The sequence below is a fragment of the Ranitomeya imitator genome, chromosome 3 (assembly GCF_032444005.1).
Source record: "Ranitomeya imitator isolate aRanImi1 chromosome 3, aRanImi1.pri, whole genome shotgun sequence".
NCBI classification, from domain to species: domain Eukaryota; kingdom Metazoa; phylum Chordata; class Amphibia; order Anura; family Dendrobatidae; genus Ranitomeya; species Ranitomeya imitator.
Window position 1 is genome coordinate 737,640,615 of NC_091284.1, and position 27,984 is coordinate 737,668,598.

The following is a 27,984-nucleotide window of genomic DNA, read 5'->3' on the forward strand; positions in this document are numbered from 1 at the left end:
CATGAGCAAATAAACATCCACAATGGCGGACAAGTGACTGACGGGCAATCCTCATACAGAGCATCTACACCGGGACATATTTATACAGGGCTGCAATGGCTGATGGGTAATACTCATACAGAGCATTTACACCGGGACATATTTATACAGGGCTGCAATGACTGATGGGTAATACTCATACAGAGCATTTACACCGGGACATATTTATACAGGGCTGCAATGACTGATGGGTAATACTCATACAGAGCATTTACACCGGGACATATTTATACAGGGCTGCAATGACTGATGGGTAATACTCATACAGAGCATTTACACCGGGACATATTTATACAGGGCTGCAATGGCTGATGGGTAATACTCATACAGAGCATTTACACCGGGACATATTTATACAGGGCTGCAATGGCTGATGGGTAATACTCATACAGAGCATTTACACCGGGACATATTTATACAGGGCTGCAATGGCTGATGGGTAATACTCATACAGAGCATTTACACCGGGACATATTTATACAGGGCTGCAATGGCTGATGGGTAATACTCATACAGAGCATCTACACTGGGACATATTTATACAGGGCTGCAATGGCTGATGGGTAATACTCATACAGAGCATCTACACTGGGACATATTTTTACAGGGCTGCAATGACTGATGGGTAATACTCATACAGAGCATTTACACCGGGACATATTTATACAGGGCTGCAATGACTGATGGGTAATACTCATACAGAGCATTTACACCGGGACATATTTATACAGGGCTGCAATGACTGATGGGTAATACTCATACAGAGCATTTACACCGGGACATATTTATACAGGGCTGCAATGACTGATGGGTAATACTCATACAGAGCATTTACACCGGGACATATTTATACAGGGCTGCAATGACTGATGGGTAATACTCATACAGAGCATTTACACCGGGACATATTTATACAGGGCTGCAATGACTGATGGGTAATACTCATACAGAGCATTTACACCGGGACATATTTATACAGGGCTGCAATGACTGATGGGTAATACGCATACAGAGCATTTACACCGGGACATATTTACAGTGCCTACAAGTAGTATTCAACCCCCTGCAGATTTAGCAGGTTTACACATTTGGAATTAACTTGGCATTGTGACATTTGGACTGTAGATCAGCCTGGAAGTGTAAAATGCACTGCAACAAAAAAGAATGTTACTTCTTTGTTTATTTTTTTTTTTAAATTGTGAAAAGTCTTTTCAGAGGGTCATTTATTATTCAACCCCTCAACCCACCAGAATTCTGTTTGGTTCCCCTAAAGTATTAAGTAGTAGTTCAGGCACAAAGAACAATGAGCTTCACATGTTTGGATTAATTATCTCTTTTTCCAGCCTTTTCTGACTATTTAAGACCCTCCCCAAACTTGTGAACAGCACTCATACATGGTCAACATGGGAAAGACAAAGGAGCATTCCAAGGCCATCAGAGACAAGATCGTGGAGGGTCACAAGGCTGGCAAGGGGTACAAAACCCTTTCCAAGGAGTTGGGCCTACCTGTCTCCACTGTTGGGAGCATCATCTGGAAGTGGAAGGCTTATGGAACTACTGTTAGCCTTCCACGGCCTGGACAGCCTTTGAAAGTTTCCTCCCGTGCCGAGGCCAGGCTTGTCCGAAGAGTCAAGGCTAACCCAAGGACAACAAGGAAGGAGCTCCGGGAAGATCTCATGGCAGTGGGGACATTGGTTTCAGTCAATACCATAAGTAACGTACTCCACAGCAATGGTCTCCGTTCCAGACGAGTCCGTAAGGTACCTTTACTTTCAAAGCGTCATGTCAAGGCTCGTCTACAGTTTGCTCATGATCACTTGGAGGACTCAGACTGACTGGTTCAAGGTTCTCTGGTCTGACGAGACCAAGATCGAGATCTTTGGTGCCAACCACACACGTGACGTTTGGAGACTGGATGGCACTGCATACGACCCCAAGAATACCATCCCTACAGTCAAGCATGGTGGTGGCAGCATCATGCTGTGGGGCTGTTTCTCAGCCAAGGGGCCTGGCCATCTGGTCCGCATCCATGGGAAGATTGATAGCACGGCCTACCTGGAGATTTTGGCCAAGAACCTCCGCTCCTCCATCAAGGATCTTAAGATGGGTCGTCATTTCATCTTCCAACAAGACAACGACCCAAAGGACACAGCCAAGAAAACCAAGGCCTGGTTCAAGAGGCAAAAAATCAAGGTGTTGCAGTGGCCTAGTCAGTCTCCTGACCTTAACCCAATTGAAAACTTGTGGAAGGAGCTCAAGATTAAAAGTCCACATGAGACACCCAAAGAACCTAGATAACTTGGAGAAGATCTGCATGGAGGAGTGGGCCAAGATAACTCCAGAGACCTGTGCCGGCCTGATCAGGTCTTATAAAAGACGATTATTAGCTGTAATTGCAAACAAAGGTTACTCCACAAAATATTAAACCTAGGGGTTGAATAATAATTGACCCACACTTTTATGTTTAAAATGTATAAAAATTTAACTGAGCAACAAAACTTTTTGGTTTGTAAGATTTATGCATCTGTTAATAAATCCTGCTCTTGTTTGAAGTTTGAAGGCTCTAACTTATTTGCATCTTATTAAACCTGCTAAATCTGCAGGGGGTTGAATACTACTTGTAGGCACTGTATACAGGGCTGCAGTGACTGATGGGTAATACTCATACAGAGCATTTACACCCGGACATATTTATACAGGGCTGCAATGGCTGATGGGTAATACTCATACAGAGCATTTACACCGGACATATTTATACAGGGCTGCTGGAGACATCCATGAACACTACCCTGTCTACTAGTGTATATACAATCTGCATTATCATGTAGTACAATCCATTTCCAATGACAATGCAAGACATTCATGCATGTAGATAGAAGACCATGGATTCTAGAAATGCAGCTCTAAGGCTATGATCGATGCTGCAGATTACAAGTATCTAATAGACCTAATAGGCTGTAAAAAGAGAATTTCTTACTTTAAACATTTCTTTATGCTATGTAGGTTCAATATTCTTTACAGATTAATCTCATAATCTACCTTTATCATGGTCACGTCTGCATTAAAGAGCTTGAAATGACCTTTGCAGATTGTAAAGTAACATTGTGCTGCCTGCAGCCGCCACCAGAGGGAGCTCAGGAGCATACTGCATAAGGTGTATACCAGGGGTGTCAAACTGCATTCCTCAAGGGCTGCAAACAGGTCTTGTTTTCAGGATTTCCTTGTACTGCACAGGTGATAATTTAATCACCTACACACATAATGATTACAGCACCTTGTGCAAAGCTAAGGAAATCTTGAAAACACGCATGGTTTGCGGCCCTCGAGGAATGCAGTTTGACACCCCTGGTGTATACAGTACGTAATAGTAAGCTCCTAGGCGCCATCTAGAGGCAGCTGAAAGCAGCCAGAATGTCATCATTTAAATCTACCACTCTGCAAGACATTCTAAGTGCCGTATCAGGAAGATGCAGCTTTGATGGCTGTGTATAAGTATAGTCTAAAACTAAATTAGCTCAGAATGGTTGAGTGATAGATAAGTGAAAGTGAACCTGCCCCCTAACCCTAAAATGTGACTATGCGTGGTGCATGTAAAGTCACTTTCCCTGCTGACCTCTGTTATTCACCTGCTGCCGCCTCCTATGCATCTGGTCCTCTTCAATCCACCTTGGACATGGTCACTGCAGTGTCTAAGCCATATCTTCTCCGTCTCATGTGCGGAGGGATGGACATCGCTGTTGACGTTGGCATTGTGTCCTTCTCTCCGCACAGGAAAGGCGGGGGAGGCATGGATTAGACATGGCACTGCACTGACCATATGTCCATGTCCATTGAAAAGGACCAGAGGCAGAAGAGGTGGCAGCAGGTGAAGAACAAAGGTCATCGTGGAAAGTGACTATACGTGCAAAATGTATAGTCACTCCTTAATGACAGGGTGGAGGATTGCTATAAGGTGGCCACCAAGTGGAAACAGATCCCTTAAATAAGAAAAAAGCTGAAGGGGACAGATAATCCATTTCTAGAAACCATGATGAGAGTGGATTTTTGGGGACTCTCAGAGAAGAAAAGTCCTATAGATAAATGTGGTCCTGACTGGTACTGGATAGAGCGCCGGGCAGGGACCTCCATCATACCAGTTACCTGTAAGATGCTCGGCGTGGATGCCACATTTAGCTCTTCTACTGCAGACTTTGGAAAGTGTCATTAAAAATAAGCAGAATTACTTCAGTCAGAATCACATCATCATAGTGACCTTCTCTAGTGATTGTGAGGACAATGAGACTCCTCTCGCACCCAACTGCACATTTCACATACCCACTGATTATAAAGAACAGATTTTTTTTTTCCGTTTTAATATAAAACCTTTATACTCTTGGCAGCTAATAAACTAAATAGAAACAAAAAAACCATAGGCACTGACGATGCCATGACAATTCCGTAAAACACTTATTCAGATGATCGGTGGTGGATGCGGCGAGGGAGATCATCATGGGCTGGGTTTTTTCAAGTCTCGGATCTGTTTGATCAAGTAGTTTTTTTCATCTGAGAATTGTTCGTCATCCGTCCTCTCCTTCTGGAAGCTGCTCAGGAACTCAATTAGCTTGGTCTGGTTTTTTAACAGGATGTCCACAATTGGCTGCGTCTTGTTTGGATTTGCTACGAATACCTAAAATGTAAGAGGGGATGAGTGAAGACGTGATGTTAGGGCTGTAACGTCAGCCGACGAACAAGCAATGACACAAAATGGAAAAGCCCCGCTCCAGCTCCCTGGCACGGCCCTATGAATTGGAGCAGAATGCATTGCCTTATTCTACCCATGCTCTATTTCCTATATGGATTTGTCCACTCGCAACACAAAAAATGCCATATATTAGTAGATGAGAAGTTATGGCGAGTGGCCAGCGTTTGGCAAGAAGGCTTGTGTTATTTAAAGAGAAACCAATGTATTAATTTGTTCTGCATAAATCAATAGTACGCATGAAGATCAGAAACTTTGTGATATATCTACTTAGAATAAAAATGCTTGTTTCTCCTCCTGGACTAATCATTCTCAAAATTCTCACATTTTCAGGGAATATAGATTGTCCCATTACGGAGATGACAGTTGGTGCTCATAGAGTTCTATGGAGAAGACCTTGCAGCACAATGTCCGTGTCTGCCTCCACCCTCCTTCCATAGAGTCACACAAGCACCAACTGTTCTCTCCAGAACAGGGAATTTTGAGTGAAAGATTAGTCCAGGAGGACTTCTATTACAAAGTTGCTTCTATTCATGTGTACAATTGATTTATGAAACAAAAAATTGAAACGAAGATTACTCTTTAAAGATGCAATGGCGGTGAAATACTATCTTTAACCCCTTTAAGACTGTTCCCCATTGCTTTGTCACATTCTTTAGTATATTTTTCTTTTTAATGGAGCTGTATGAGCAATTGTTTTCTGCGGGAAGAATTGTATTTTTCAATGGCACTTATTTGGGGTACATATAACTTTTTGATTAAGTTTTATTAACATTTTTTTTGAATGGAATGAAAAGTTACATTTTGCCATTCACATTTATGCTATATTTATTTTTTTGCTATTTTCCATGCAGTAAAATGAAAAAAAAAAAAAAGGGGAATGAATGGAACCTGACATGGGGTGGCATGAATCAGACCCTGGCTGCATTGTTGCTGCCATTTATGCTTTACTCTGATAAACTGCGACACTTCGGGCAAATCATAGTTTGAAAAGCCGGCCTTGGTCTATGAGAGTCTCGCGTGACTAGTCCAATGCCCGTCCTAGAAGATTCTGCCCATCCCGCTCCCAAAGAGTGACAGGTCTCTTACTATACACTCATAGGAAGAGACTTGCCAATCTTGGGGAGAGGGGCAGAGACGGCTTTTCACAGTATATTTTCTTTAAAACGCCGCATTATTTCCTTGTAAAACATATACAGGTGCCATAATACAGCCAGTGTCTTATTCATGTGTCCAAATCAAGCAAGGTTCCCTATAACTATGCGGCACAGTTTGGTACAAATAGGCTGATGCCAAATATGCAGGTTTCCTTTTCTAAGTATATGTACTTTTGCATGCTGTATTCTCAGAGTCATTACTTATTTAGCCATAGATAAAATCTGGGGGGGCTTGTTGTTTTTGAAGCTTGCGTTGTAATTCCGGGGTCATCTCATTTATTAATCAGCCTTCAAAAGGTGTTAATGCAGCAAGGGAGCGATGTGTCCAGATCACAAGGTGCAAACAATACCTTTCCTTTATGCGATGAGCCGCAGACCTCAAATGGGAAGGTGTAAATGTCGCTGGCCGGGATCACACTTGCGAGAAACTCGCACAAGTCTGGCATCTCAATACCCGGCAGTGTCGCCGGCACGCGGGACCGGAGTGTATGGCTGCATGTATTTCTATGCATCTGAGCGCTCCGGTCCAAGTGCCGGGTATTGAGATGTGAGACTTGTGCGAGTTTCTTACAAGTGTGATCCCGGCCTAAAGGAAAGAATCCTCTGTAATAAGAGAAGAATCTTCTAGACCATGATCAGAGCAGAAACTAAGGTGTCTGAGGTGTAAGACAACCAAGAAAAAATTCAATATAAACAAGTATCGGTGATAGAACACGATATTACAACATATTTTAATGATCTCAATAAAATATATATTTTTAATATTAAGTTGGTGGTTTTTTGTTATTTATTGTAGATAGTTAGACACGATGTAACCCACCTGAAGCTGACCCGTCTATATATATGAGAAGACTATTATCACTGTAAGCATCCTCTCATCCATCACGCTCAGAGAACTGGACAGAAATAGATTCTTGTTGCGCGTTTCCATTGCCTGTGACGTACATGGGATTTTGGACATTTGCCTCAAGTACATTGTCAGGAGCGCTCCTATAAAATGTTCTTCGCATGTCTTCTCTGCTGCCTGACAAAACACAGACCCCCCTGATCCTCACAAGGGGCTGAATACCTTACCTTAAACACATGAAACGCTTCAAACTGGATGTTGGGGCTCTTATCTCTCAGCAGATTCATCATCAGCTTCAGATTTTCTGGTTTACTGATGTACTTTGTCATGATGGAAAAGTTGTGCCGATCCAAGATTAGCTCTCCCAGCAGCTACAGGAGGAAGTGGAAGAGTTAAACCCGCTTGAAAGTAAGACACTGATGACAGCAATACTAAATGATACCTTTTTTCAGTAACCAAGGAAGTGCAACAATTACAGTATCTAAGTATGGCCATGCCATGCCTACATATCAGTGCAGTGCCATACAGTGCTCAAACAGTAGTAATCGTAACCTTCATGTTTAGATTCTGAAAATATATTGCTTAAAAAAGTGTGTCTAATAGTCCAGAGGCAAAATGCCTTTTGCAGTTATTTTTTTGCTCTTTACTATACAGAAAAAGAAGATTTTGAATAGCACCTGACTTGGGATTCATGGGCAGCATGGATTAGATCATGGCTGCTTGAGTGCAGCAGTTTATGGACTACTCTAAAACGATACACATAAATAATACTTTGAAAAGCCGGCCAAAGACTATGCATCTTGGGTTAATAGTCCGAGGCCGGTCCCGGTGGCTTCTCCCTGCCCAGCTTCCCTAGACTAACAGGCTTCGCCCAAGACACACATAGGAACAGATCCCGATCACAGAGAACTATGCAGCAGCACAATTCTCTCTCCTCCTGCCCGACACTAATCAATCTGATTGGTGCAGGGCAGGAGAGAAAGCTAAAAAGACTTGTACATCAACTCCAGATTAGTTAAAAGATTTTTCTGATCATGTGTTTAGTTACATGTTTGGTAAACGTGTGCACATGTTGTGCTGTATGTGTCTGTGCGCTTGTAAGAGGGCAGTATGTGCGCATGTAGCAAAGCTGTGTGTGCACATGTAAGAAAGCCATGTGCGTAGGACAGCTGTATGTGTCCGTGTGCTTGTAGAAGGGCTGTGTGTGCACATATAGCAAAGCTGTGTGCGCATATGTAGCAAAGCTGTGTGCATAGAACAGCTGCTTGTGTGTGCGCGCTTGTAACAAGCCTGTTTGCGCACACGTAGCAAAGCTGTGTATGTCCGTGCGCTTGTAGCAGGGCTGTGTGCATAGGACAGCTGTGTGTGCACGCTTGTAACAAGGATGTGTGTGCACATGTAGCAAAGCTGTGTGTGCGCATGTAGCAAAGCTATAGCATAGGACAGCTGTGCGTGTGTGTACGCGCTTATAGCAGGGTTGTGTGTGCACATGTAGGACAGCTGTCAGAAGTGTTGTGTGTGTATATATATACAGGTCCTTCTCAAAAAATTAGCATATAGTGTTAAATTTCATTATTTACCATAATGTAATGATTACAATTAAACTTTCATATATTATAGATTCATTATCCACCAACTGAAATTTGTCAGGTCTTTTATTGTTTTAATACTGATGATTTTGGCATACAACTCCTGATAACCCAAAAAACCTGTCTCAATAAATTAGCATATCAAGAAAAGGTTCTCTAAACGACCTATTACCCTAATCTTCTGAATCAACTAATTAACTCTAAACACATGCAAAAGATACCTGAGGCTTTTATAAACTCCCTGCCGGGTTCATTACTCAAAACCCCCTCATGGGTAAGACTAGCGACCTGACAGATGTCAAGAAGGCCATCATTGACAACCTCAAGCAAGAGGGTAAGACCCAGAAAGAAATTTCTCAACAAATAGGCTGTTCCCAGAGTGCTGTATCAAGGCACCTCAATGGTAAGTCTGTTGGAAGGAAACAATGTGGCAGAAAACGCTGTACAACGAGAAGAGGAGACCGGACCCTGAGGAAGATTGTGGAGAAGGACCGATTCCAGACCTTGGGGAACCTGAGGAAGCAGTGGACTGAGTCTGGTGTGGAAACATCCAGAGCCACCGTGCACAGGCGTGTGCAGGAAATGGGCTACAGGTGCCGCATTCCCTAGGTAATGCCACTTTTGAACCATAAACAGCGGCAGAAGCGCCTGACCTGGGCTACAGAGAAGCAGCACTGGACTGTTGCTAAGTGGTCCCAAGTACTTTTTTCTGATGAAAGCAAATTTTGCATGTCATTCGGAAATCAAGGTGCCAGAGTCTGGAGGAAGACTGGGGAGAAGGAAATGCCAAAATGCCTGAAGTCCAGTGTCAAGTACCCACAGTCAGTGATGGTGTGGGGTGCCATGTCAGCTGCTGGTGTTGGTCCACTGTGTTTCATCAAGGGCAGGGTCAATGCTTTATGGTGATGAAGATTTCATTTTTTCAGCACGACCTGGCACCTGCTCACAGTGCCAAAACCACTGGTAAATGGTTTACTGACCATGGTATTACTGTGCTCAATTGGCCTGCCAACTCTCCTGACCTGAACCCCATAGAGAATCTGTGGGATATTGTGAAGAGAAAGTTGAGAGACGCAAGACCCAACACTCTGGATGAGCTTAAGGCCGCTATTGAAGCATCCTGGGCCTCCATAACATCTCAGCAGTGTCACAGGCTGATTGCCTCCATGCCACGCCGCATTGAAGCAGTCATTTCTGCCAAAGGATTCCCGACCAAGTATTGAGTGCATAACTGAACATTATTATTTGATGGTTTTTTTGTTTGTTATTAAAAAACACTTTTATTTGATTGGATGGGTGAAATATGCTAATTTATTGAGACAGGTTTTTGGGGTTATCAGGAGTTGTATGCCAAAATCATCAGTATTAAAACAATAAAAGACCTGACAAATTTCAGTTGGTGGATAATGAATCTATAATATATGAAAGTTTAATTGTAATCATTACATTATGGTAAATAATGAAATTTAACACTATATGCTAATTTTTTGAGAAGGACCTGTACAGCAAAACTAAGTGTCCATGAAGCAGTGCTGTGTATATGTGTGCGCTGAAGAGAGAGTGTAGACAATGGTGCGTGTCTTAAAGGTATATGTATATAATACACATGCTGCAGAGAAACACTAACAATAGATGTATTATGGCTCTATTTTACTCTAGTGTATTAAAATTTGTGATATTGTCCCCTCCACTTATTGAATTATTAGTGATATTGTCCCTTCCATCATAGAAATTTTAATTAGTAGGAAACTGTTTCTATCTTCTGATAACTAATTCCGGGACGCGTCTTACAGGATGAAAAATATGGTAAATTACAGATCACTGTAAGTTTCGCTATGAAATGTAGATAGCATGAAAAGGAAATAGTTCATTGGTATTTAACCCTATTGATAATACTAGAATTCAGCTCTACATCTAAATTTTAAAAGGATTGTTTGGACCTTCTAATAAATGTCCACAGGGATCAGAGCAGTTTTTAAGGGCAAAAATACCTAGAATAAAGTTTCCCTGCAAAGAAAACACACTATTACAGAGATCATTATGGTGTATTACGTGGGCCACACACTTTAGACAGCGGTCAGATGAAGACTCGTTCATGTGACGTATAGCTCCCACCTCATGCACATCCGCTCAGCTCGGATCGGTGTTCATGTGTTCCTGTTTGGGAGGGCTGCGGTGTGAGATGATGCTATGACAGTTTATCGGAGGACATGACGATTGGGCATGTTGAAATCTAACAGCCTGATATTTACTTCTCCAAACATATACTGCAGGGGACAATTAGTGCCATCCCCTGGCACATCCGATCAGCACCATAAATTAATACACGCCTGTAGCTCTTCACTGCTTGATCATTGCTAACAGAACCACAAATAATTGTCTTGTAGAGCGAGCAATAAGGCTAATGACAAGGTGCCGTCCTCCCGGGACCAGCATGCCATACCCACTCACCTTCAAGGACTGTCTTTTAGTCACATAGTTCTCAGAGTGTAGAAGCTTTTCATAGTCATTAAATATCTAGAAAACAAAATAGGAAAGAAAATATTATACTTAGAATTAAGAAAAGACAAATGATAAATCACATATAGCTCATAGGATTAGGAAAGTGTTTCCAAGTATGAAAGCTTTGCGCCCAATTTATGGAAGCCTTTACAACAGTATACTGGTTTAAAAAGCGTTGAAAAGTCGCATCGTTTTGGTGCAACTGGTAGCTTCCCTAAAATGATACGACTTTTGGCATATACCATTTACTGTCACCGGCCATCAAATTAATGACAATCGGTGGCGTTGGCTACACCAAAACTCTTACTCCATCAGGATTTGTGGCGAGATGCACACAGAGGTGCACGACACTCTTCTGGCGCTCCCGATTCAGGTTGTACGCCTTTCCATGAATTAGGAGCTTCTGACTCCAGCACGTCTCCTCATCAAGACTGGCGTGGAAAACACCAGCGCTGGTTTATTCGGTCTTGTGTATATACAACTCTATGTATGGATGGGAGCAAACAGCATGGTGGGCCAAGTGGTCCTCATCTCCTGCTCTTATACACTGATCACAATTACCATTTATAAAGGTGGCAGCTTACTTCCAGAAACAGCGCCACTTTTATTCTTGGGCTTTGTCTGGTATTGCCAGTCAGTCCTCTTTGAGTAAACATTAGACACAAAAAAGTGGTACTGTTTCTGGCAGAAAGCTGATAGTTTTTATTTTTCTCATACAAAGATAACCGCCAAAACCCTTCTATTATATAAAAAATACTTTATTTAAAAGGGAATCTGTCACCAGATTTTCGCTACCGAGAGCAGCATAATGTAGGGGTAGACACCCTCATTCCAGTGATTTATCACTTACGGGCTTGCTTGCTGCAGTGTTGATAAAAATCACAGTTCTTTTTCTCCTGCAGTTCTACCAGTTCTCTGAATGTTGAGCTCTGCATACACCACCGACTGGTAGCTTTCTATGTTCCCTGTGCATAGGCAGCTTTCTGCCTATCAGTGGTGTCGGAGGGGTTGTATACAGCTGACGAATACAGAGGAGGATATGACAGCAGGTTTACTAATCCTCTTATTAAAACTACAGAAAGCAGCTCAATAAGTGACATCACTGAAATCTTTCTACATTGTGCTGTTCTCAGATCAGGTGGCAAAAACCCAGTGAAAGAGTCTTTTTAAATCCTAAAAAAAAAAAAAAAAAAAAACACTTGGGTGAGTCATTATACATACTATACACTGGGATTTGGAGCCCCGGTCTCCTTCATACCGCCTGTAGTGCTCCAGGATCACCGTCCTACATCAGGGCTTGGATATACAGCCACCTTATAATACACCTTTTGCCTATCAACATTTTTCAAATTGGTCAGCAGTAGACATTCTCCCAGTAGCAGACATCTGCAGACTTGGGGCAGACCCAGTTTACTCCTCTCCTTTCGCAGAAATTAATTGGCTATAAACTTGCGAATACTGTGTCAATAAATGAGCAAAGCAGCGACGATGAATGCGACTGTCCTGACGCTGCAATGTTTTGTTACAGACGGAACCTGCAAGTGGTGCAATAGGTGTAGGCTGTGTAGAGCCTGGCCACACAGGACCTATGTACACTGTATATGATGCGAACAATCATTGCATATAAATCTACATTCTGCAATACAGTTCCATAATATCGGTATTCTTCCCTTTAGGACAGGGGTGGGGAACCTCAGGCCCCAGGGCCATTTACAGCCCTCGACTTTTTATCAGGTCCCCGGGGACCGCATTCTTGGGCAGGGAGGTGTATTTTGAGTGCCACAAGCTCATTCATTCTTCTTGCTCAGTTAACACACACATGCAGCGTTCACTACTGAACACCGAAGAGCATGCAATGAAAGATTACGTCCTGACACCAGTGCCAGAGTCAGGAGGTACTTTGTGGGCGGAGTCTGCACGGCCCCCGAGGGATGGTATAAATATCCAAATGACCTTGGCAGAAAAAAAGATTCCCCACCCCCGCTTTAGGAGGACGACTTTATCCAATACCTGGCTTGGGAGGATCAGCCAGGTTTTCTGCAACACTCTCACTTACAGTGGTCTTTACCCTGATACTGGGGAATGCTCTATACCCTATTTCCGCATATGCAACTGTAGATTAACCCTCGGCTTACTCAAGCAAAACGTTATAATAAGGAAATATCAAAGGATTGTGGTAAATTGTTAAAGAGGGATCCCATAGATTCTGTGCAGCAGAGAACAGATTTTTTCTTGCCTTAAGCAAAAAAAAAAAAAAAAAATGCTAAAAACAAAACAAAAAAGAAAATATACTGCAATGATTAATGATCCCATTGTAAAGTCAGGACAGAAATCAGACTCCACTAAACCTGGGACCTACACTCACCCACTCATCACTGATCCCATCACCACAAAATCCAGACTCCACCGTTGCCGGGTTCTGCCCTGAAGGAACACGTCATCTAAATCTCACTGGAGCCGTCTATTTCCAGAGGGGAGTTGTCACCATGTACCAAGAATCCTCTATTACACCGCAGTGGAAAAAACGCAAGGTCAAAGTAGGATTTCGGCTTTCAATTTGTCACCACAATTTGATTTCGCTTTATTACTTTGAGACCTTTACTGAGGTCAATACTGCGAGATAATCAGATAAGGAGATGGACAAGGTGAGAGCTGGATGAAGGGTACACAGAGAAGGGGTATATGAGTTTATTAGCTAGGAAATTGCTTTTTTAAAAATATTCATGGGCAAATACAGTGCTCGTAGCACCACGGGTGGGCCGCGTCATCCACTGCAGCCTTCATCCTACAGTAGACCAGCTCCAACCATCCTGCATTGAATTCACAGGCTAGGTGAGAACAATCAGGGGACGTCCCACCATTAGGACCCACACCAAACAGGTGATTTTTATTCTGACTGCAAACGAAAAATGCCTAGTGCAGCCGCTTGACAGCTCCATAGGGATTGAATGGACACAGGTGGAACACGGCCATTCTAGTCAAATGAGGATAGATGATCCCCATTCTGTCAACCGGTATAGGTTCCAGAGGTCGGCCCACCACTGATCAACAAGTTATCACTTATCCTGTGGCGGCTCCAGTGTTTCATGGAGCGCGTCGGAGGTCACTTTTCAATACATCTCTATGAGAGCCTCGTCCTTGCTCTCGTAGACTTGCACTGAGTTCATGATGTAACTTCTGATTTCCGGCCAGTCAGAAGTTACGGGTACAAGATGGCACTGTGGAACGGGTATAAGAGTATAAGAACAAGGGGAAGGGGGTTTACATTTAGAGTGCCACTCCAGAGATGAAAAAAACAAAACAAAAAAAACTGCTGGAGTGGGGCTTTAAGTCTGCAGTCCAGGCTCTTCAGCTCACAGAGAATTGCGGAGGTGGCATACAATCCATCAACCTCTCAGACGTTAGTGATATTAGGTTTGGAAAGAGATCTGTATCTTCATGTTCTCAATCAAAAGAAAGTTTCAAAACTTTTCACTTTCCCAAGAGTATGCACAAACACCATAAATCCGCGACGAATGATAACAAGTCTAAACACAAAGCCGGTCTATATGCATGTTTTAATTTATAGCATTTATATACCGACACACACACACATCTAAAACAAATTCCATACTTACTCTATCATAGTTCTGTTCTAGGAATTCAGCGACCGTCAACTTGTGCCTTGTTAGCAAGTCCTAAAAAATGAATGCGACAACAAATATAGATATAAATGACCAAATGTAGCAAAACAGCATATATTCTATATATCAAAGGAGTTTTTTTTGACTTATTATAATATTCCCAACTTGGTGAAAATAAGCAATGATGCCTTACATGGTTATATACGGTAGGTTGAAAAATAAAAAAAAAAGACACAGGTCCATCAAGCTGAACCTTTCTCCACCAGTTAAACATTTTCTGGCTCTAAAATAAATTATAACCCACTATTCCAGCTGTTGTGAGAAAAGCATCCAGCACTTTTTTAACTGCTGTTATAGTATCTGCCACATGACCCCCCCCCCCCACCTCAGTGCCAGATCCTCGCCACTGACTCTGACTGCTGACAAGCTGCATTGCTGAAGTCGCCCATGCAGCCTGTACACAATCACCGGCTACAGCGGTGCAGATCCGGCTCTGGAGAAATGGGAGGGTAAGTAAAGCTCAGTGTTATTTTTACTGGGTGCAGGGGTTGTGATACCATCAGAGCAAAGCAGCAGAGCTGAGTAAGTTGCCCCTGTCCACAACAGGCTCTCTGTTTACATTATCTATAAACAGTGAGCTGCTGATCACAGGAGGGGGCGGAGTCAGACTAGCATGCACACACTGCTGCAGTCTGGAAAATGATAATCAGCAGGTGATAAAACCTTCAGTGTAAGTAAACAACAGCACATTTCCTCACATTTGGCACATCGTTGAATTCAGTGTTTTAACCCCTACCTCTTGCTGTTGTCAGATTACACAGCAAACACCTGCTGACAGATTCCCTTTACGGATATAAGAGTTATTCCCTTAGTTTGAGACAGTCCTTGACAGTTGTATTTGGAAGGGTCTAGGAGCAATGATTAAACTACTCATCTCGCTTAACTACTTTAAAAAGGGAAATATCTCCTAAACAAAAAGGATAAAGTAAAATTGTTAAGTGACTTGTATACAAGTAACAAACTGTATAAAGTAGTATCAACTATCCCAGCACTAAAGAAAACAAAAATTCCCCGCACTTCTTTACAAAGCAGGCGAACAGTAACTCACTGCAAAGTTTTTAGACTTGTCTGCTAACACCTATTTGTACTAGGTCCCCGCCAAAATCAGCCATGCATTCCACGGAGTAATTAAGTGATTAGCATAATGCAACTTTAATAGTATGAAATAGAAGCAGCTTTGTGGATTCTAGGTATTGCAGTAATGAGAATGTGTATATATGATAATCTGGACCTCAAAGTAATGTACCAACCAGCGGCCATCAAGGGGCTGCTGGAAAAAGTATAAATGTTTTATGAAATACTAAAAATCAGTTGAAGATGAAACATAAAACCTCTGCAAGAGCAGTGAGGTATTAGATGTCCAGTCCAATCTACTATATAATTGTGTAAGGGTCACTTACGTCTGTCTGTCCTTCTGTCTGTCTGTCACGGATATTCATTGGTCGCGGCCTCTGTCTGTCATGGAAATCCAAGTCGCTGATTGGTCACGGCAAAACAGCCATGACCAATCAGCGACGGGCACAGTCCGGCGGAAAAATGGCCGCTCCTTCCTCCCCACTCCGTACTCCCCTCCAGTCAGCCCTCACACAGAGTTAATGCCAGCGTTAATGGACCGCGGTGTAACGCACTCCATTAACGCAGCTATTAACCCTGTGTGACCAACTTTTTACTATTGATGATGCGTATGCGGCATCAATAGTAAAAAGATCTAATGTTACAAATAATAATAATAAAAAAAAATGTTATTCTCACCCTCCGCCGTCGCGTCCTCTCCTCGTCAGTGCAAGCGGCAGATTCCGGGGCCAAGGATGCTATGCGAGAAGGACCTTCTATGACATCACGGTCATGTGACCGCAATGTCATCACAGGTCCTGCGCTCATCCAACCCTGGGACAGGAAGCTGCCGCGTGCACCGCACACAGGCGACAGGACTACAAGGGCTCCCTCGGAAGGCGAGTATATGTTTATTTTTTATTTTAACTCTTTTTCAACCTGTTACATATGTGTCTGGGAAATATACTACGTGACTGGGCAGTATACTACGTGGCTGTGCTGTATACTATGTGGCTCTGTGCTGTATACTACGTGGCTGGGCAATATACTACGTGACTGGGCTATATACTACGTGACTGGGCAATATACTACGTAGCTGGGCAATATACTACGTAGCTGGGCAATATACTACGTAGCTGGGCAATATACTACGTGGCTGGGCAATATACTACGTGGCTGGGCAATATACTACGTGGCTGGGCAATATACTACGTGGCTGGGCAATATACTACGTGACTGTGCAATATACTACGTGACTGGGCAATATACTACGATGCTGGGCAATATATGCTACGTGGTTGGGCAATATACTACGTGGCTGGGCAATATACTACGTGGCTGTGCAATATACTACGTGGCTGTGCAATATACTACGTGGGCTGTGCAATATACTACGTGGACATGCATATTCTAGAATTCCCGTTGCGTTAGAATTGGTCCACCATCTAGTATAATATATATATATATATATATATATATATATATATATATATATATATATATATATATATATATATATATATATATATATATATCACAGGCCACATAGTATTTGTCTGCTATATACTACATGGCTCCTATATACTACGTGGCCTGTGCTATATACAGTACTATGTGGCTGCTATATACATAAATACATATTTTAGAATACCCGATGCGTTAGAATATATATATATATATATATATATATATATATATATATATATATATATATATATATATATATATATATATATATATATATATATATATATACACACACACACAGTACAGATCAAAAGTTTGGACACACCTTCTCATTTAAAGATTTTTCAGCATTTTCAGGACTATGAAAATTGTAAATTCACACTGACGGCATCGAAACTATGAATTAACACATGTGGAATTATATACCGGTACTTAAAAAAGTGTGAAACAACTGAAAATATGTCTTATATTCTAGGTTCTTCAAAGTAGCCACCTTTTGCTTTGATGACTGCTTTGCACACTTTTGGCATGCTCTTGATGAGCTTCAAGAGGTAGTCACCGGGAATGGTCTTCCAACAATCTTGAAGGAGTTCCCAGAGATGTTTAACACTTGTTGGCCCTTTTGCCTTCACTCTGCGGTCCAGCTCACCCCAAACCATCTCGATTGGGTTCAGGTCTGGCGTAGCACTCCATCACTCTCCTTCTTGGTTAAATAGCCCTTACATAGCCTGGAGGTGTGTTTGGGGTCATTGTCCTGTTGAAAAATAAATGATGGTCCAACTAAACGCAAACTGGATGGAATAGCATGCCGCTGCAAGATGCTGTGGTAGCCATGCTGGTTAAGTATGCCTTCAATTTTGAATACATCCCCAACAGTGTCACCAGCAAAGCACCCCCACACCATCACATCTCCTCCTCCATGCTTCATGGTGGGAACCAGGCATGTAGAGTCCATCCGTTCACCTTTTCTGCGTCGCACAAAGACACGGTGGTTGGAATCAAAGATCTCAAATATGGACTCATTAGACCAAAGCACAGATTTTCACTGGTCTAATGTCCATTCCTTGTGTTCTTTAGCCCAAACAAGTCTCTTCTGCTTGTTGCCTGTCCTTAGCAATGGTTTCCTAGCAGCTATTTTACCATGAAGACCTGCTGCACAAAGTCTCCTCTTAACAGTTGTTGTAGAGATGTGTCTGCTGCTAGAACTCTGTGTGTCATTGACCTGGTCTCTAATCTGAGCTGCTGTTAACCAGCGATTTCTGAGGCTGGTGACTCGGATAAACTTATCCTCAGAAGCAGAGGTGACTCTTGGTCTTCCTTTCCTGGGACGGTCCTCATGTGTGCCAGTTTCTTGTAGCGCTTGATGGTTTTTGCAACTGCACTTGGGGACACTTTCAAAGTTTTCCCATTTTTTCAGACTGACTGACCTTCATTTCTTAAAGTAATGATGGCCACTCGTTTTTCTTTACTTAGCTGCTTTTTTCTTGACATAATACAAATTCTAACAGTCTATTCAGTAGGACTATCAGATGTGTATCCACCAGACTTCTCCACAACACAACTGATGGTCCCAACCCCATTTATGAGGCCAGAAATCCCACTTATTAAACCTGACAGGGCACACCTGTGAGGTGAAAACCATTCCCGGTGACTACCTCTTGAAGCTCATCAAGAGAATGACAAGAGTGTGCAAAGCAGTCATCAATCAAAGCAAAAGGTGGCTCCTTTGAAGAACCTAGAATATAAGACATATTTCCACTTGTTTCACACTTTTTTGTTAAGTATATAATTCCACATGTGTTAATTCATAGTTTTGATGCCTTCAGTGTGAATTTACAATTTTCATAGCCATGAAAATACAGAAAAATCTTTAAATGAGAAGGCGTGTCCAAACTTTTGGTCTGTACTGTGTGTGTATATTTATATATATATATATATATATATATATATATATATATATATATATATATATATATATATATATATATATATATATATATATATATATATATATATATATATATATATATATATCTACATATATATAATTGTCTAAGGGTTTTTCCGTCTGTCTGTCTTTCTGTCTGTCTTGGAAATCCCGGCTCTCTGATTGGTCGAGGCCGCCAGGCCTCGACCAATCAGAGACCGGCACAGCATCGATGTAGAAATCCCGCGTCTCTGATTGGTCGAGGCCGCCAGGCCTCGACCAATCAGTGACGAGCACAGCGACGATGATGTCATAAAGGATGTAGACATCCCGTGTCTGATTAGTCGAGGCCGCCAGGCCTCGACCAATCAGCAACGGGCACAGCGACGATGATGTCATAATGGTTGCCATGGCGACGATGATGTCATAAAGGTTGCCTCGACCAATCAGCGACGGGCACAGCGACGATGATGTCATAAAGGACGTAGAAATCCCACGTTTCTGATTCAGCGACGGGCACAGTATCGACGTAGATGTCATAATGGTTGCCATGGCAACGATGATGTCATAAAGGTTGCCTTGACCAATCAGCGACGGGCACAGTCTGCCGCGAATTCTGGAATCATCACTGTCCATATACCACGGGGACATGCATATTCTAGAATACCCGATGCGTTAGAATCGGGCCACAAATCTAGTATATATATATATATATATATATATATATATATATATATATATATATATATATATATATATATATATATATATATATATATATATATATATATATATATATATATATATATATATATATATATATATATATAGAGCCCTTTCCCAGAGGAGAGAGTTATATATGGAGATAATGACCTTGTGGTCAGTAGAGAGGGCACAGTATCATCTCTGAGGGGTAGTGCCAGTGCATGGCATAGTTGTCAGCTGTATGCTGTTGTACCATATTCCTATTAATATCCTTGGTCAGTCAGTCTGACGGTGATGCACTGGTAAAACGTTCCAGTATGTGAGTGCTTAATACCTAGATGAGTACCTAGCCGGCCCAGCAGGTGCATAGCTACGAAGCTACATACCCATGGAGCCAAAAATGCAGCAGATTTGTCACTGCATATAAGTTTGCGGAATAGCGACTGCATTTTATAGTGCCTGCATAATAAATTTTGAGGGGAAAAAAATTGGTCCCATCTGACAATTCTAAGGGGTGTCCAAAATCTCCCCCACAGATCAGTTCAGAGGAAATAGGGATGACGTATGCTGAATTTCGAGATGCTCAATCTTTTCTTTCCATGGGAGATAAACTGCTGCCGGCTGAGGGAGCATTATCTTATGTTAGTCTTTGATGGTTTTGTTTCAAGGTTTTTAATGGTATTTATCAGGACTAGAAGCACAAGTAATAACATATTCTGAATTAATCCAGAAACACAAAAGTTTGTCAGGGCCAAGTCACATCCACGGCCCAACCTGTTCAGTACTCGAGAGCATTCCTATAGGCAAGTTCCATTCGCTCAGTGAGTTATTTCCTGCTATTTGCAGGCCTTCTTTGTTGGTGATAAATCCATGTAAGTATTGAAAAGCTGGAGAAAACATGAGTATCCATTGTCTGCAATATGTGCCAACACATCATGGTACTACGCCGTATACAAGTATGTCTTTATTACTGAAAAATGGCTATAAAAGGAGTTTCTCATTTTCAGAAAACCAGTCCCTAGGTCCAGTTTGTTCTAAATAAAAGCAAATTGTACTTTAGCCACCCACCCTTGGTCCAGCACCGAGTCTCTGCCTGTAGTCCCGATGTCGGTTATGGTCTACAGCCAATAACTGAGCGCCAATCCTCTCAGAGCCGCTGAGCTCACTAATTCGCTGCGGTGCAGACATTGCGGGCGGTGGCAGAGACTCAGCCCTGGAACTGTTAAGGGGAAATAAAGCAGTTTAAGGGTTAAAAAAATAAAATATTGCTCCTGGGGACAGGTTGTCTGTCATGAGGAAAACTCAATAATGGTATGTGCACACAACGTCTTTTAGACACTGGCACCCGCTGAGTTTTTCCTTCAAAAGATGCTTCAGAAAAACCCTAGCGGTGTTTTCCCTCAAGCATCTTCTGTGATGCCAGAAGAATTATTATTATTATTGTTTATTTATATAGCACCATTGATTCCATGGTGCTGTACATGAGAAGGGGTTACATACAAGTTACATATATTACTTACAGTAAACAAACTAACAATGACAGACTGATACAGAGGGGTGAGGACCCTGCCCTTGCGGGCTTACATTCTACAGGATGGTGGGGAAGGAGACAATAGGTTGAGGGTTGCAGGAGCTCCGGTGTTGGTGAGGGGGTAGCTTCGGTAGTGGTGAGGAGGCAGAGGGGTCAGTGCAGGCTGTAGGCTTTCCTGAAGAGATGGGTTTTCAGGTTCCCTCTGAAGGATCCGAATGTGGTTTATAGTCGGACGTGTTGGGGCAGAGAATTCCAGAGGATGGGGGATATTCGGGAGAAGTCTTGGAAGCGGTTGGATGAGGAGCGAATAAGTGTGGAGGAGAGAAGGAGGTCTTGGGAAGACCGGAGATCACGTGAGGGAAGAAATCGGGAGATTAGTTCAGAGATATATGGAGGAGACAGGTTGTGGATGGCTTTGTAGGTCAGTATTAATCATTTGAATTGAATACGCTGAGGGAATGGGAGCCAGTGAAGAGATTTGCAGAGGGGGGAAGCAGAGGAGTACTGAGGAGAGAGATGAATTAGTCGGGCAGCAGAGTTAAGGATGGACTGGAGAGGTGCAAGGGTGTTAGCAGAGAGGCCGCAGAAAAATGGTAGTTACCTGCCGATAACGGTATTTCTCTGATCCCATGATGGCACCACGGAGAGAGGGGTCCGCCCCCAGGGACAGGAAACCTACAGATGAAAAAGGGCGTACCTCTCTCCCACATCAGTTGGATTACAGAGCCTTATACAGAACTTCAGCTGCAACTCAATATTTGCACAAATTAAACTTAAGCTATTTAACTTAACAGAGGCACCGTGACTAAAATTAATTACTAGTACATTATCAAGTGCACACCTGTGTGTGAAAAGGGAGGGAATATACGGGTGCCATCATGGGATCAGAGAAATACCGTTATCGGCAGGTAACTACCATTTTCTCTATCCCCATGATGGCACCACGGAGAGATTTGAATAGATAGAGCTATTAGGGAGGGACCACTGCCTCTAGAACCCTTCGCCCAAAGGTAGGATCAGAGGAGGTCAAGTCTAAGCGGTAATGCTTGAAAAATGTAGACTGGGAAGACCAAGTGGCCGCTCTACATATCTGTTGTATTGAAGCGCCAGCTCTCTCCGCCCAGGATGATGCCACTGCTCTGGTCGAATGAGCTTTTATGTTCTCTGGGATAGCTGTCCCACAGGATGAGTAGGATAGGGCGATGGCGTCTCTTATCCATCTTGCTAACGTGGCTTTCGATGCTTTTTGTCCCTTGCGTGGACCCTGGAAGCAGACAAACAGAGCCCTATCCTTCCTGCACTCCCTAGTGGCCTTCTCGTATAATACCTAGAATCCAAGGACTGTTTGAAATTCTTTCCCAGGCTGGAAGAAACTCGGCTAGTCTCCCTCCGACCCGGGGAGTACCTTCATTGGGATTTTTTATTATCTGGAGGGGGGGGGTTTGTTGAACAAGAAGCCCCTGTTTTTGTTTCTTCTGTCTTCCCATCCGTCTTTATTTCCTTTTGGAGGTCTTCTGCGCATGAACTTTCTGTTCCGAAAGGAGCGCCTATATGACTGGTTGGGGAACCCGGGAAAAGATTTCTTTTTATCTCCTGCTTTGTCGAGGATGTCGTCCAACGTTGACCCAAACAGGAATTCACCTTCGCAAGGTATTGAGCAAAGCTTGGTCTTTGTCTGCAGGTCCCCCGGCCAGCACTTCAGCCACAGGGCGCGTCTTGCGGCGTTTGAGAAAGAAGCCGACCTGGCTGATAATCTTGCTGAGTCCACCGAAGCGTCCGCCAGAAAAGCTGCTGCCCCTTTCATCATGGACACTGACTTTTGTATTGTCTCTCTTGGGACTTTCTCTTTTAGTTGCGAATCCAAATGCTCAAGCCATACCATTAGAGCACGGGCTGTGCAGGTGGCTGCGATGGCTGGTTTTAGACCCCGTCCTGCTGCTTCCCAGGAGTTTTTTAAAAAGGTGTCTGCCTTTTTGTCCATTGGATCCTTTAGTGTGCCCATGTCCTCGAAGGGCAGGGCAAATTTTTTAGAGGCCTTTGCTATGGCCACATCCAGTTTGGGTGCCTTGCTCCAGGATGAGCAGGCTGGGTCATCGAACGGGTACTTCCTTTTGGGGGTCAAGAGAACATTTTTATCCGGTCTCTTCCATTCTTTTTTGATCAAAGAATGAATTTTCTCATTTATTGGAAATACTCTTCTTTTCTTTTGTTCTAGTCCGCTGAACATTATGTCCTGTGCTGTTCTTTTAGGACGTTCGTCTACCAGACCCATAGTTGTTCTGATGGCCTTTACCAGTGCGTCTGTCTCCTCGATGGGGAAGCAACTGCGTCCCCCCTCTGATGATAGTGAAGAGGTCTCGGATGTCGATGAGTCATTAGAGTCAGATGTTTCATTCTCTGATTCTTCTACACTGGATTCGGGAGACTTATGACCGGATCTATGTTTTTTCCTCGGAATTTTAATGCCTTTGAGGGCACTCTCAACTTGATTCTTTATTAGTGTTTTCAGGTCCGATGCGAACGCCGGAGATTCCTCCTGAATGGTTTTTTCTATGCAGGACCCGCATAGCTTTTTTTCCCATGAGGACGGTAGTTCTTCCGAACATATCGCACACTGTTTGTGCTTTGATTTGCCTGTACATTTTTTTCCCTAGGAGAAAAAAGTAATCTCGTATTACATTATTACTTTCACGCAGATCACTCACCCCTTACGACTAAGATACCGTCTCTGGCCTCGGGACTATATCCACTGGATTCGTCGCCGGCCGCGTACTTTTCCCAGAGACTCGGCTGCGTTGTGACCCTGAGCGTCCGCTGCTGCTGCGCTGCTGGGAGGAAGTGTTTCCCTTGCGCTGATGCTGTGAACGCGGATGCCGCAGTACTTGCTCAGGTGATGATTGTGCACATTCCTGTGCCTCTTGCTGCTCTTTATCGCTCATAGTGGTTTCGCTCTGCGTTTTTCGCAAAGAGAGGGTTTCCCACGCTTCCTCCTTAGAGAACGCTGATTTTTAAACTTGCCGCCGGCAGAAGCGGTCATTTGCGCATGCGCGCGCGTCACTTCCGGTTCGCGGCACAGGCGCCCTATAGGGAAGATATTATCGGGGACGCCTGTGCGCGCGTTCTATCGTTCCGCCCTGGCCCGCACTTCCGGTTTGGGCGGCGGTGTCCGGCGGTGACATGAGGCGCTTTTGCGCGATCTAGCGCTCCTGCGCCTGCTATGGTAGCGTAGCCGCCGCTACCTCCATGTACCGAATAGCGGTACAGAGGCTGTATCGGTGACCGCCGTCACCTGCCTCTTTCCTCCCCCCTTTTTTTTTTTCCCTGGGGAAGGCAGGCTCGATCCTCTTCACTGCCTCCCCCAGCAACACTCACCCATAGGGCCCGCCGACCCTCGTGGTGGTGCTTCAGGGTTGGATGAAAAGGGGGGCGAAAACCTGCTGGACCCAGCCGTGACAGGGCGCCCCCTGTCAGGAACCGACCGGCCAGCTCCCTGGAATCCCACGAAGAATCCTTCAGGTACGTGCTGTAGGTTCCCCGTCAGGGACAGGAAACCAACTGATGTGGGAGAGAGGTGCGCCCTTTTTCATCTGTAGGTTTCCTGTCCCTGGGGGCGGACCCCTCTCTCCGTGGTGCCATCATGGGGATAGAGAAAGGATGTTGCAGTAGTTGAGGCGGGAGATAAGGGCATGCGCAAGCATTTTAGTAGATTGACGGTTGAGGAAAGGACGGATTCTGGAGATATTTTTGAGCTGGAGGCGACAGGAGGTGGAAAGAGCTTGGATGTGCGGTTTGAAGGACAGGGCAGAGTCGAAGGCTACTCCGAGGCAGCGGACTTCTGGTACGGGGGAAAGCATGATGTCATTGATTGCGATAGATAGGTCAGGTAAGGAAGATCTATGAGATGGAGGAAAGATAAGGAGTTCAGATTTGTCCACGTTGAGAGTGAGAATGGGTCGGTCACTTCTTTTTAATGCTGTGCAACTTTGGAATCTTGAAGCCATTAAAAGAAATAAAAAAACAGAACATGTAGACAAGTTGTTTTTACATTGCTGTGCGTATGTTCACTCTTTTTGGCATGTTTCTGGTGCTTTATATGACAGGTTCTAGGCAGACTCTGCCTACAAAGGATGCAGTATGTACATTCCCTAATGGGTCATCAAACTCCTGGCTAAAATAAAAAAAACTGCAGCATGACAAGTCGATCATCCAATCTGGGCAACATCCAGTCACCGACTGCTCCAGCCGGTTACTATCCTCAGCTGTCAGCTGCCGGCATAACACCACATCCTTCGCTTGGGTGCAGATGAAGACCACCAAACTAGCCTGCACCAGAATGACGGGGGAATGAAGCAGTGTGTATAGCTTCAATTGTCAATATTCTCTGTTTGCGGGTGTAATTGACCCAACAAATAAACAATGCCCTGCATACATACATTCATATATGCGAGGTGACCGTTTCTGATAAAAGAAAGTATTTATTTTGTAATTTGGATGCAGCTATGCAAAAGGATAATGACAGGGTCCTGCTAGGCCCACCTTGTATATGGTCTCAATGTAATTCAGAGTTTGCTCACACATACTTCATGAATGAGCAGCTCAGTCAGTGACTGAAATATCGCTGCAGCCTCAGTGACCTGCGGTGACCTCAATGACATCACCGCTAGTCACTGAGGCTACGTTCGCAGCAGCTCATTTCTTCACTGTTTCTCAGCCTGGACAGTCGCATCTTGGCACCGTCCAGGTTGAAAATTGTTTATCCCCAGACATTGATTACGCCATGAGACAGAACGTCGGACAGGTGAGGGATATGGTTGTTTTTTTTTTTAACAGGAGACCATGGCTTCAGTGGAATGGGCATTAGGTGAGTATAACTGTGTTTATTATTTTTAATAAAAATGTAAAAGTTTGCTTTTTTTATTTCAAATAAAGAACTTTATTCTGGATGTTTTTATCTAAAATATAACTACAGGATTAGTAACAGATAGGTGTCTTATAGACGCCTCTCCATAACTAATCCGTGGGCTCGATGTCACCAGATAATACAAAGGTGACATCAACCCCACAAATATGAACCCCTCATCTCACTGCCACAGGGCAAGTGAGAAGAGACTGGCAAAACACCAGAACTGGCACATCTAATAGATGGGCCTTTTCTGGGGCAGCTGCGGGCTGCTCTTTTTAGGCTGGGTGGGGCAATATCTATGGTCTCTTACCAGCCTGAGAATACCAGCCCCCAGCTGTCTGCTTTAGCTTGGCTGATTGTCAAAAGTGAGGGGAACTCCAGGCATTTTTTTTAAACTTATTTATTTAAATAATAAACAAATACGGTGTGGCAACCCCTCTATTCTTGATAACCAGCCTTGCTAACACTGACAGGTGAGGATTGCAGCCCACAGCTGTTAGTTTTGCCTAACTGGTTATAAAAAAATACACTGCTTTTTTATTTATTTATTTTTTTTAATTATTTATTTAGAGCACAGGCGCCGGCTCATGAATACTGCCATCAGCTGCGTCTGCTCTTGCGGTTATTAGCGGCAGCAGGCGTAGGCTGATGGGAGTAGTAGTCAATCTATGCACATGACTGCGTGGCAAACATTGGATGTTCGGGCCCCCCAATCAATTTAATTGGGTCTGGGTTTGGGTACTGTTCTGATACCGAAACCTGAAGTTTCTTCTTAGCTGTTCAGCCAATCCCACCGGACACGAACATCCAGGGCTCCACCCATCTCTAGTAGCTACCACAACATATGGAAGAAGCAGAGTAAAAATATAGCGCTGATCTGAGACTGCCAAGACTCGGGAGCTGCTGCAGCTTGCCGACACCTGGAAATCATGCAATCACCAGGACTGCAGCAATAGAAAGCATGGTCGCTTCCTGACCTGAATACATAGTGTTCATTAAATGCTGTGTATAGAGCGAGTTGGAAGGCATCTATCTATGCCACCTTCGCTATACCTTCTCTATAAACAGTACAGAATGACAATACACTGTTGCAAATAAGGATTACCATTAAAAAAAAAAAAAAGTGAGGTTAGCAGGAAGCGGCACCACAGAAGCATCCTGCGCGTAACCACACTACAATTTTGATACACGCAGTTGAGTTATAGATTTGAAGCTTTCTATGGCAATGTTTTCCATCAGTGTTAGGTACTGCTTCTAAAGGGCTTTTTAACGGGGAATTCACCAACAACGTTCAGGTGAAGAAAATGACTTCATTCAATGAAATATGGTCAGACGAGCCGTCCAGACATTAAGCAGTTAGCTCAAATCTGGTGTACCCATACAAGCGCTGTCCATGTTTCACAGATGTGTGAAACTGTCCTTAAAAGGGAATATATGGCCTTAGGCCATGTTCACACAGTGCGTTTTTTACTGCGGAACCGCAGCGGTTTTGCCGCTGCGGTTCCGCAGCTGTTTTCCATGCAGGGTACATAACAATGTAACCCTATGGAAAACAGTCACTGCTGTGCACATGATCCGTAATTTCGTTTAAAAAGCCGCGCAGAATAGCTGCGGCAAAAAAGAAGGAGCATGTCACTTCTTTTTCCTGAACCGCAGCGGTTCTGCACCCATAGACCTCCATTGTGAGGTCAAAATCGCAGTAAAACCCGCAGATCAAAAATATATCTGCGGGTTTTACTGCGATTTGATGTGCAGAACCGCTGCAGCAGGAAGTGCGTGGGTGGAGTGTGGCTGCCCCCCGTGCTCCGATCCCGCCCCCCCGTGCTCCGATGCCCCCCCCGTG

The 27,984-nt window shown here is 43.6% G+C and overlaps 1 protein-coding gene across 2 annotated transcripts in view; it reads right to left on the reverse strand.

Moving 5' to 3' along the window:
• Positions 1 to 1,232: 1,232 nt before the first annotated feature.
• CAB39L (calcium binding protein 39 like) overlaps positions 1,233 to 27,984 on the reverse strand; it is a 116,643-nt gene continuing 89,891 nt past the window's right edge. The window contains exons 6-9 of one of the 2 annotated variants that reach the window (XM_069758846.1): positions 14,490 to 14,549; positions 10,822 to 10,887; positions 7,009 to 7,152; positions 1,233 to 4,705 (exon numbers count right to left, since the gene is read on the reverse strand). In XM_069758846.1, coding sequence (XP_069614947.1) covers positions 4,526 to 4,705; positions 7,009 to 7,152; positions 10,822 to 10,887; positions 14,490 to 14,549 — 450 coding nt within the window. In that variant the 3' untranslated portion in view covers positions 1,233 to 4,525. The remainder of the gene's footprint in view (positions 4,706 to 7,008; positions 7,153 to 10,821; positions 10,888 to 14,489; positions 14,550 to 27,984) is intronic. The other variant, XM_069758847.1, reaches the window with a different exon arrangement.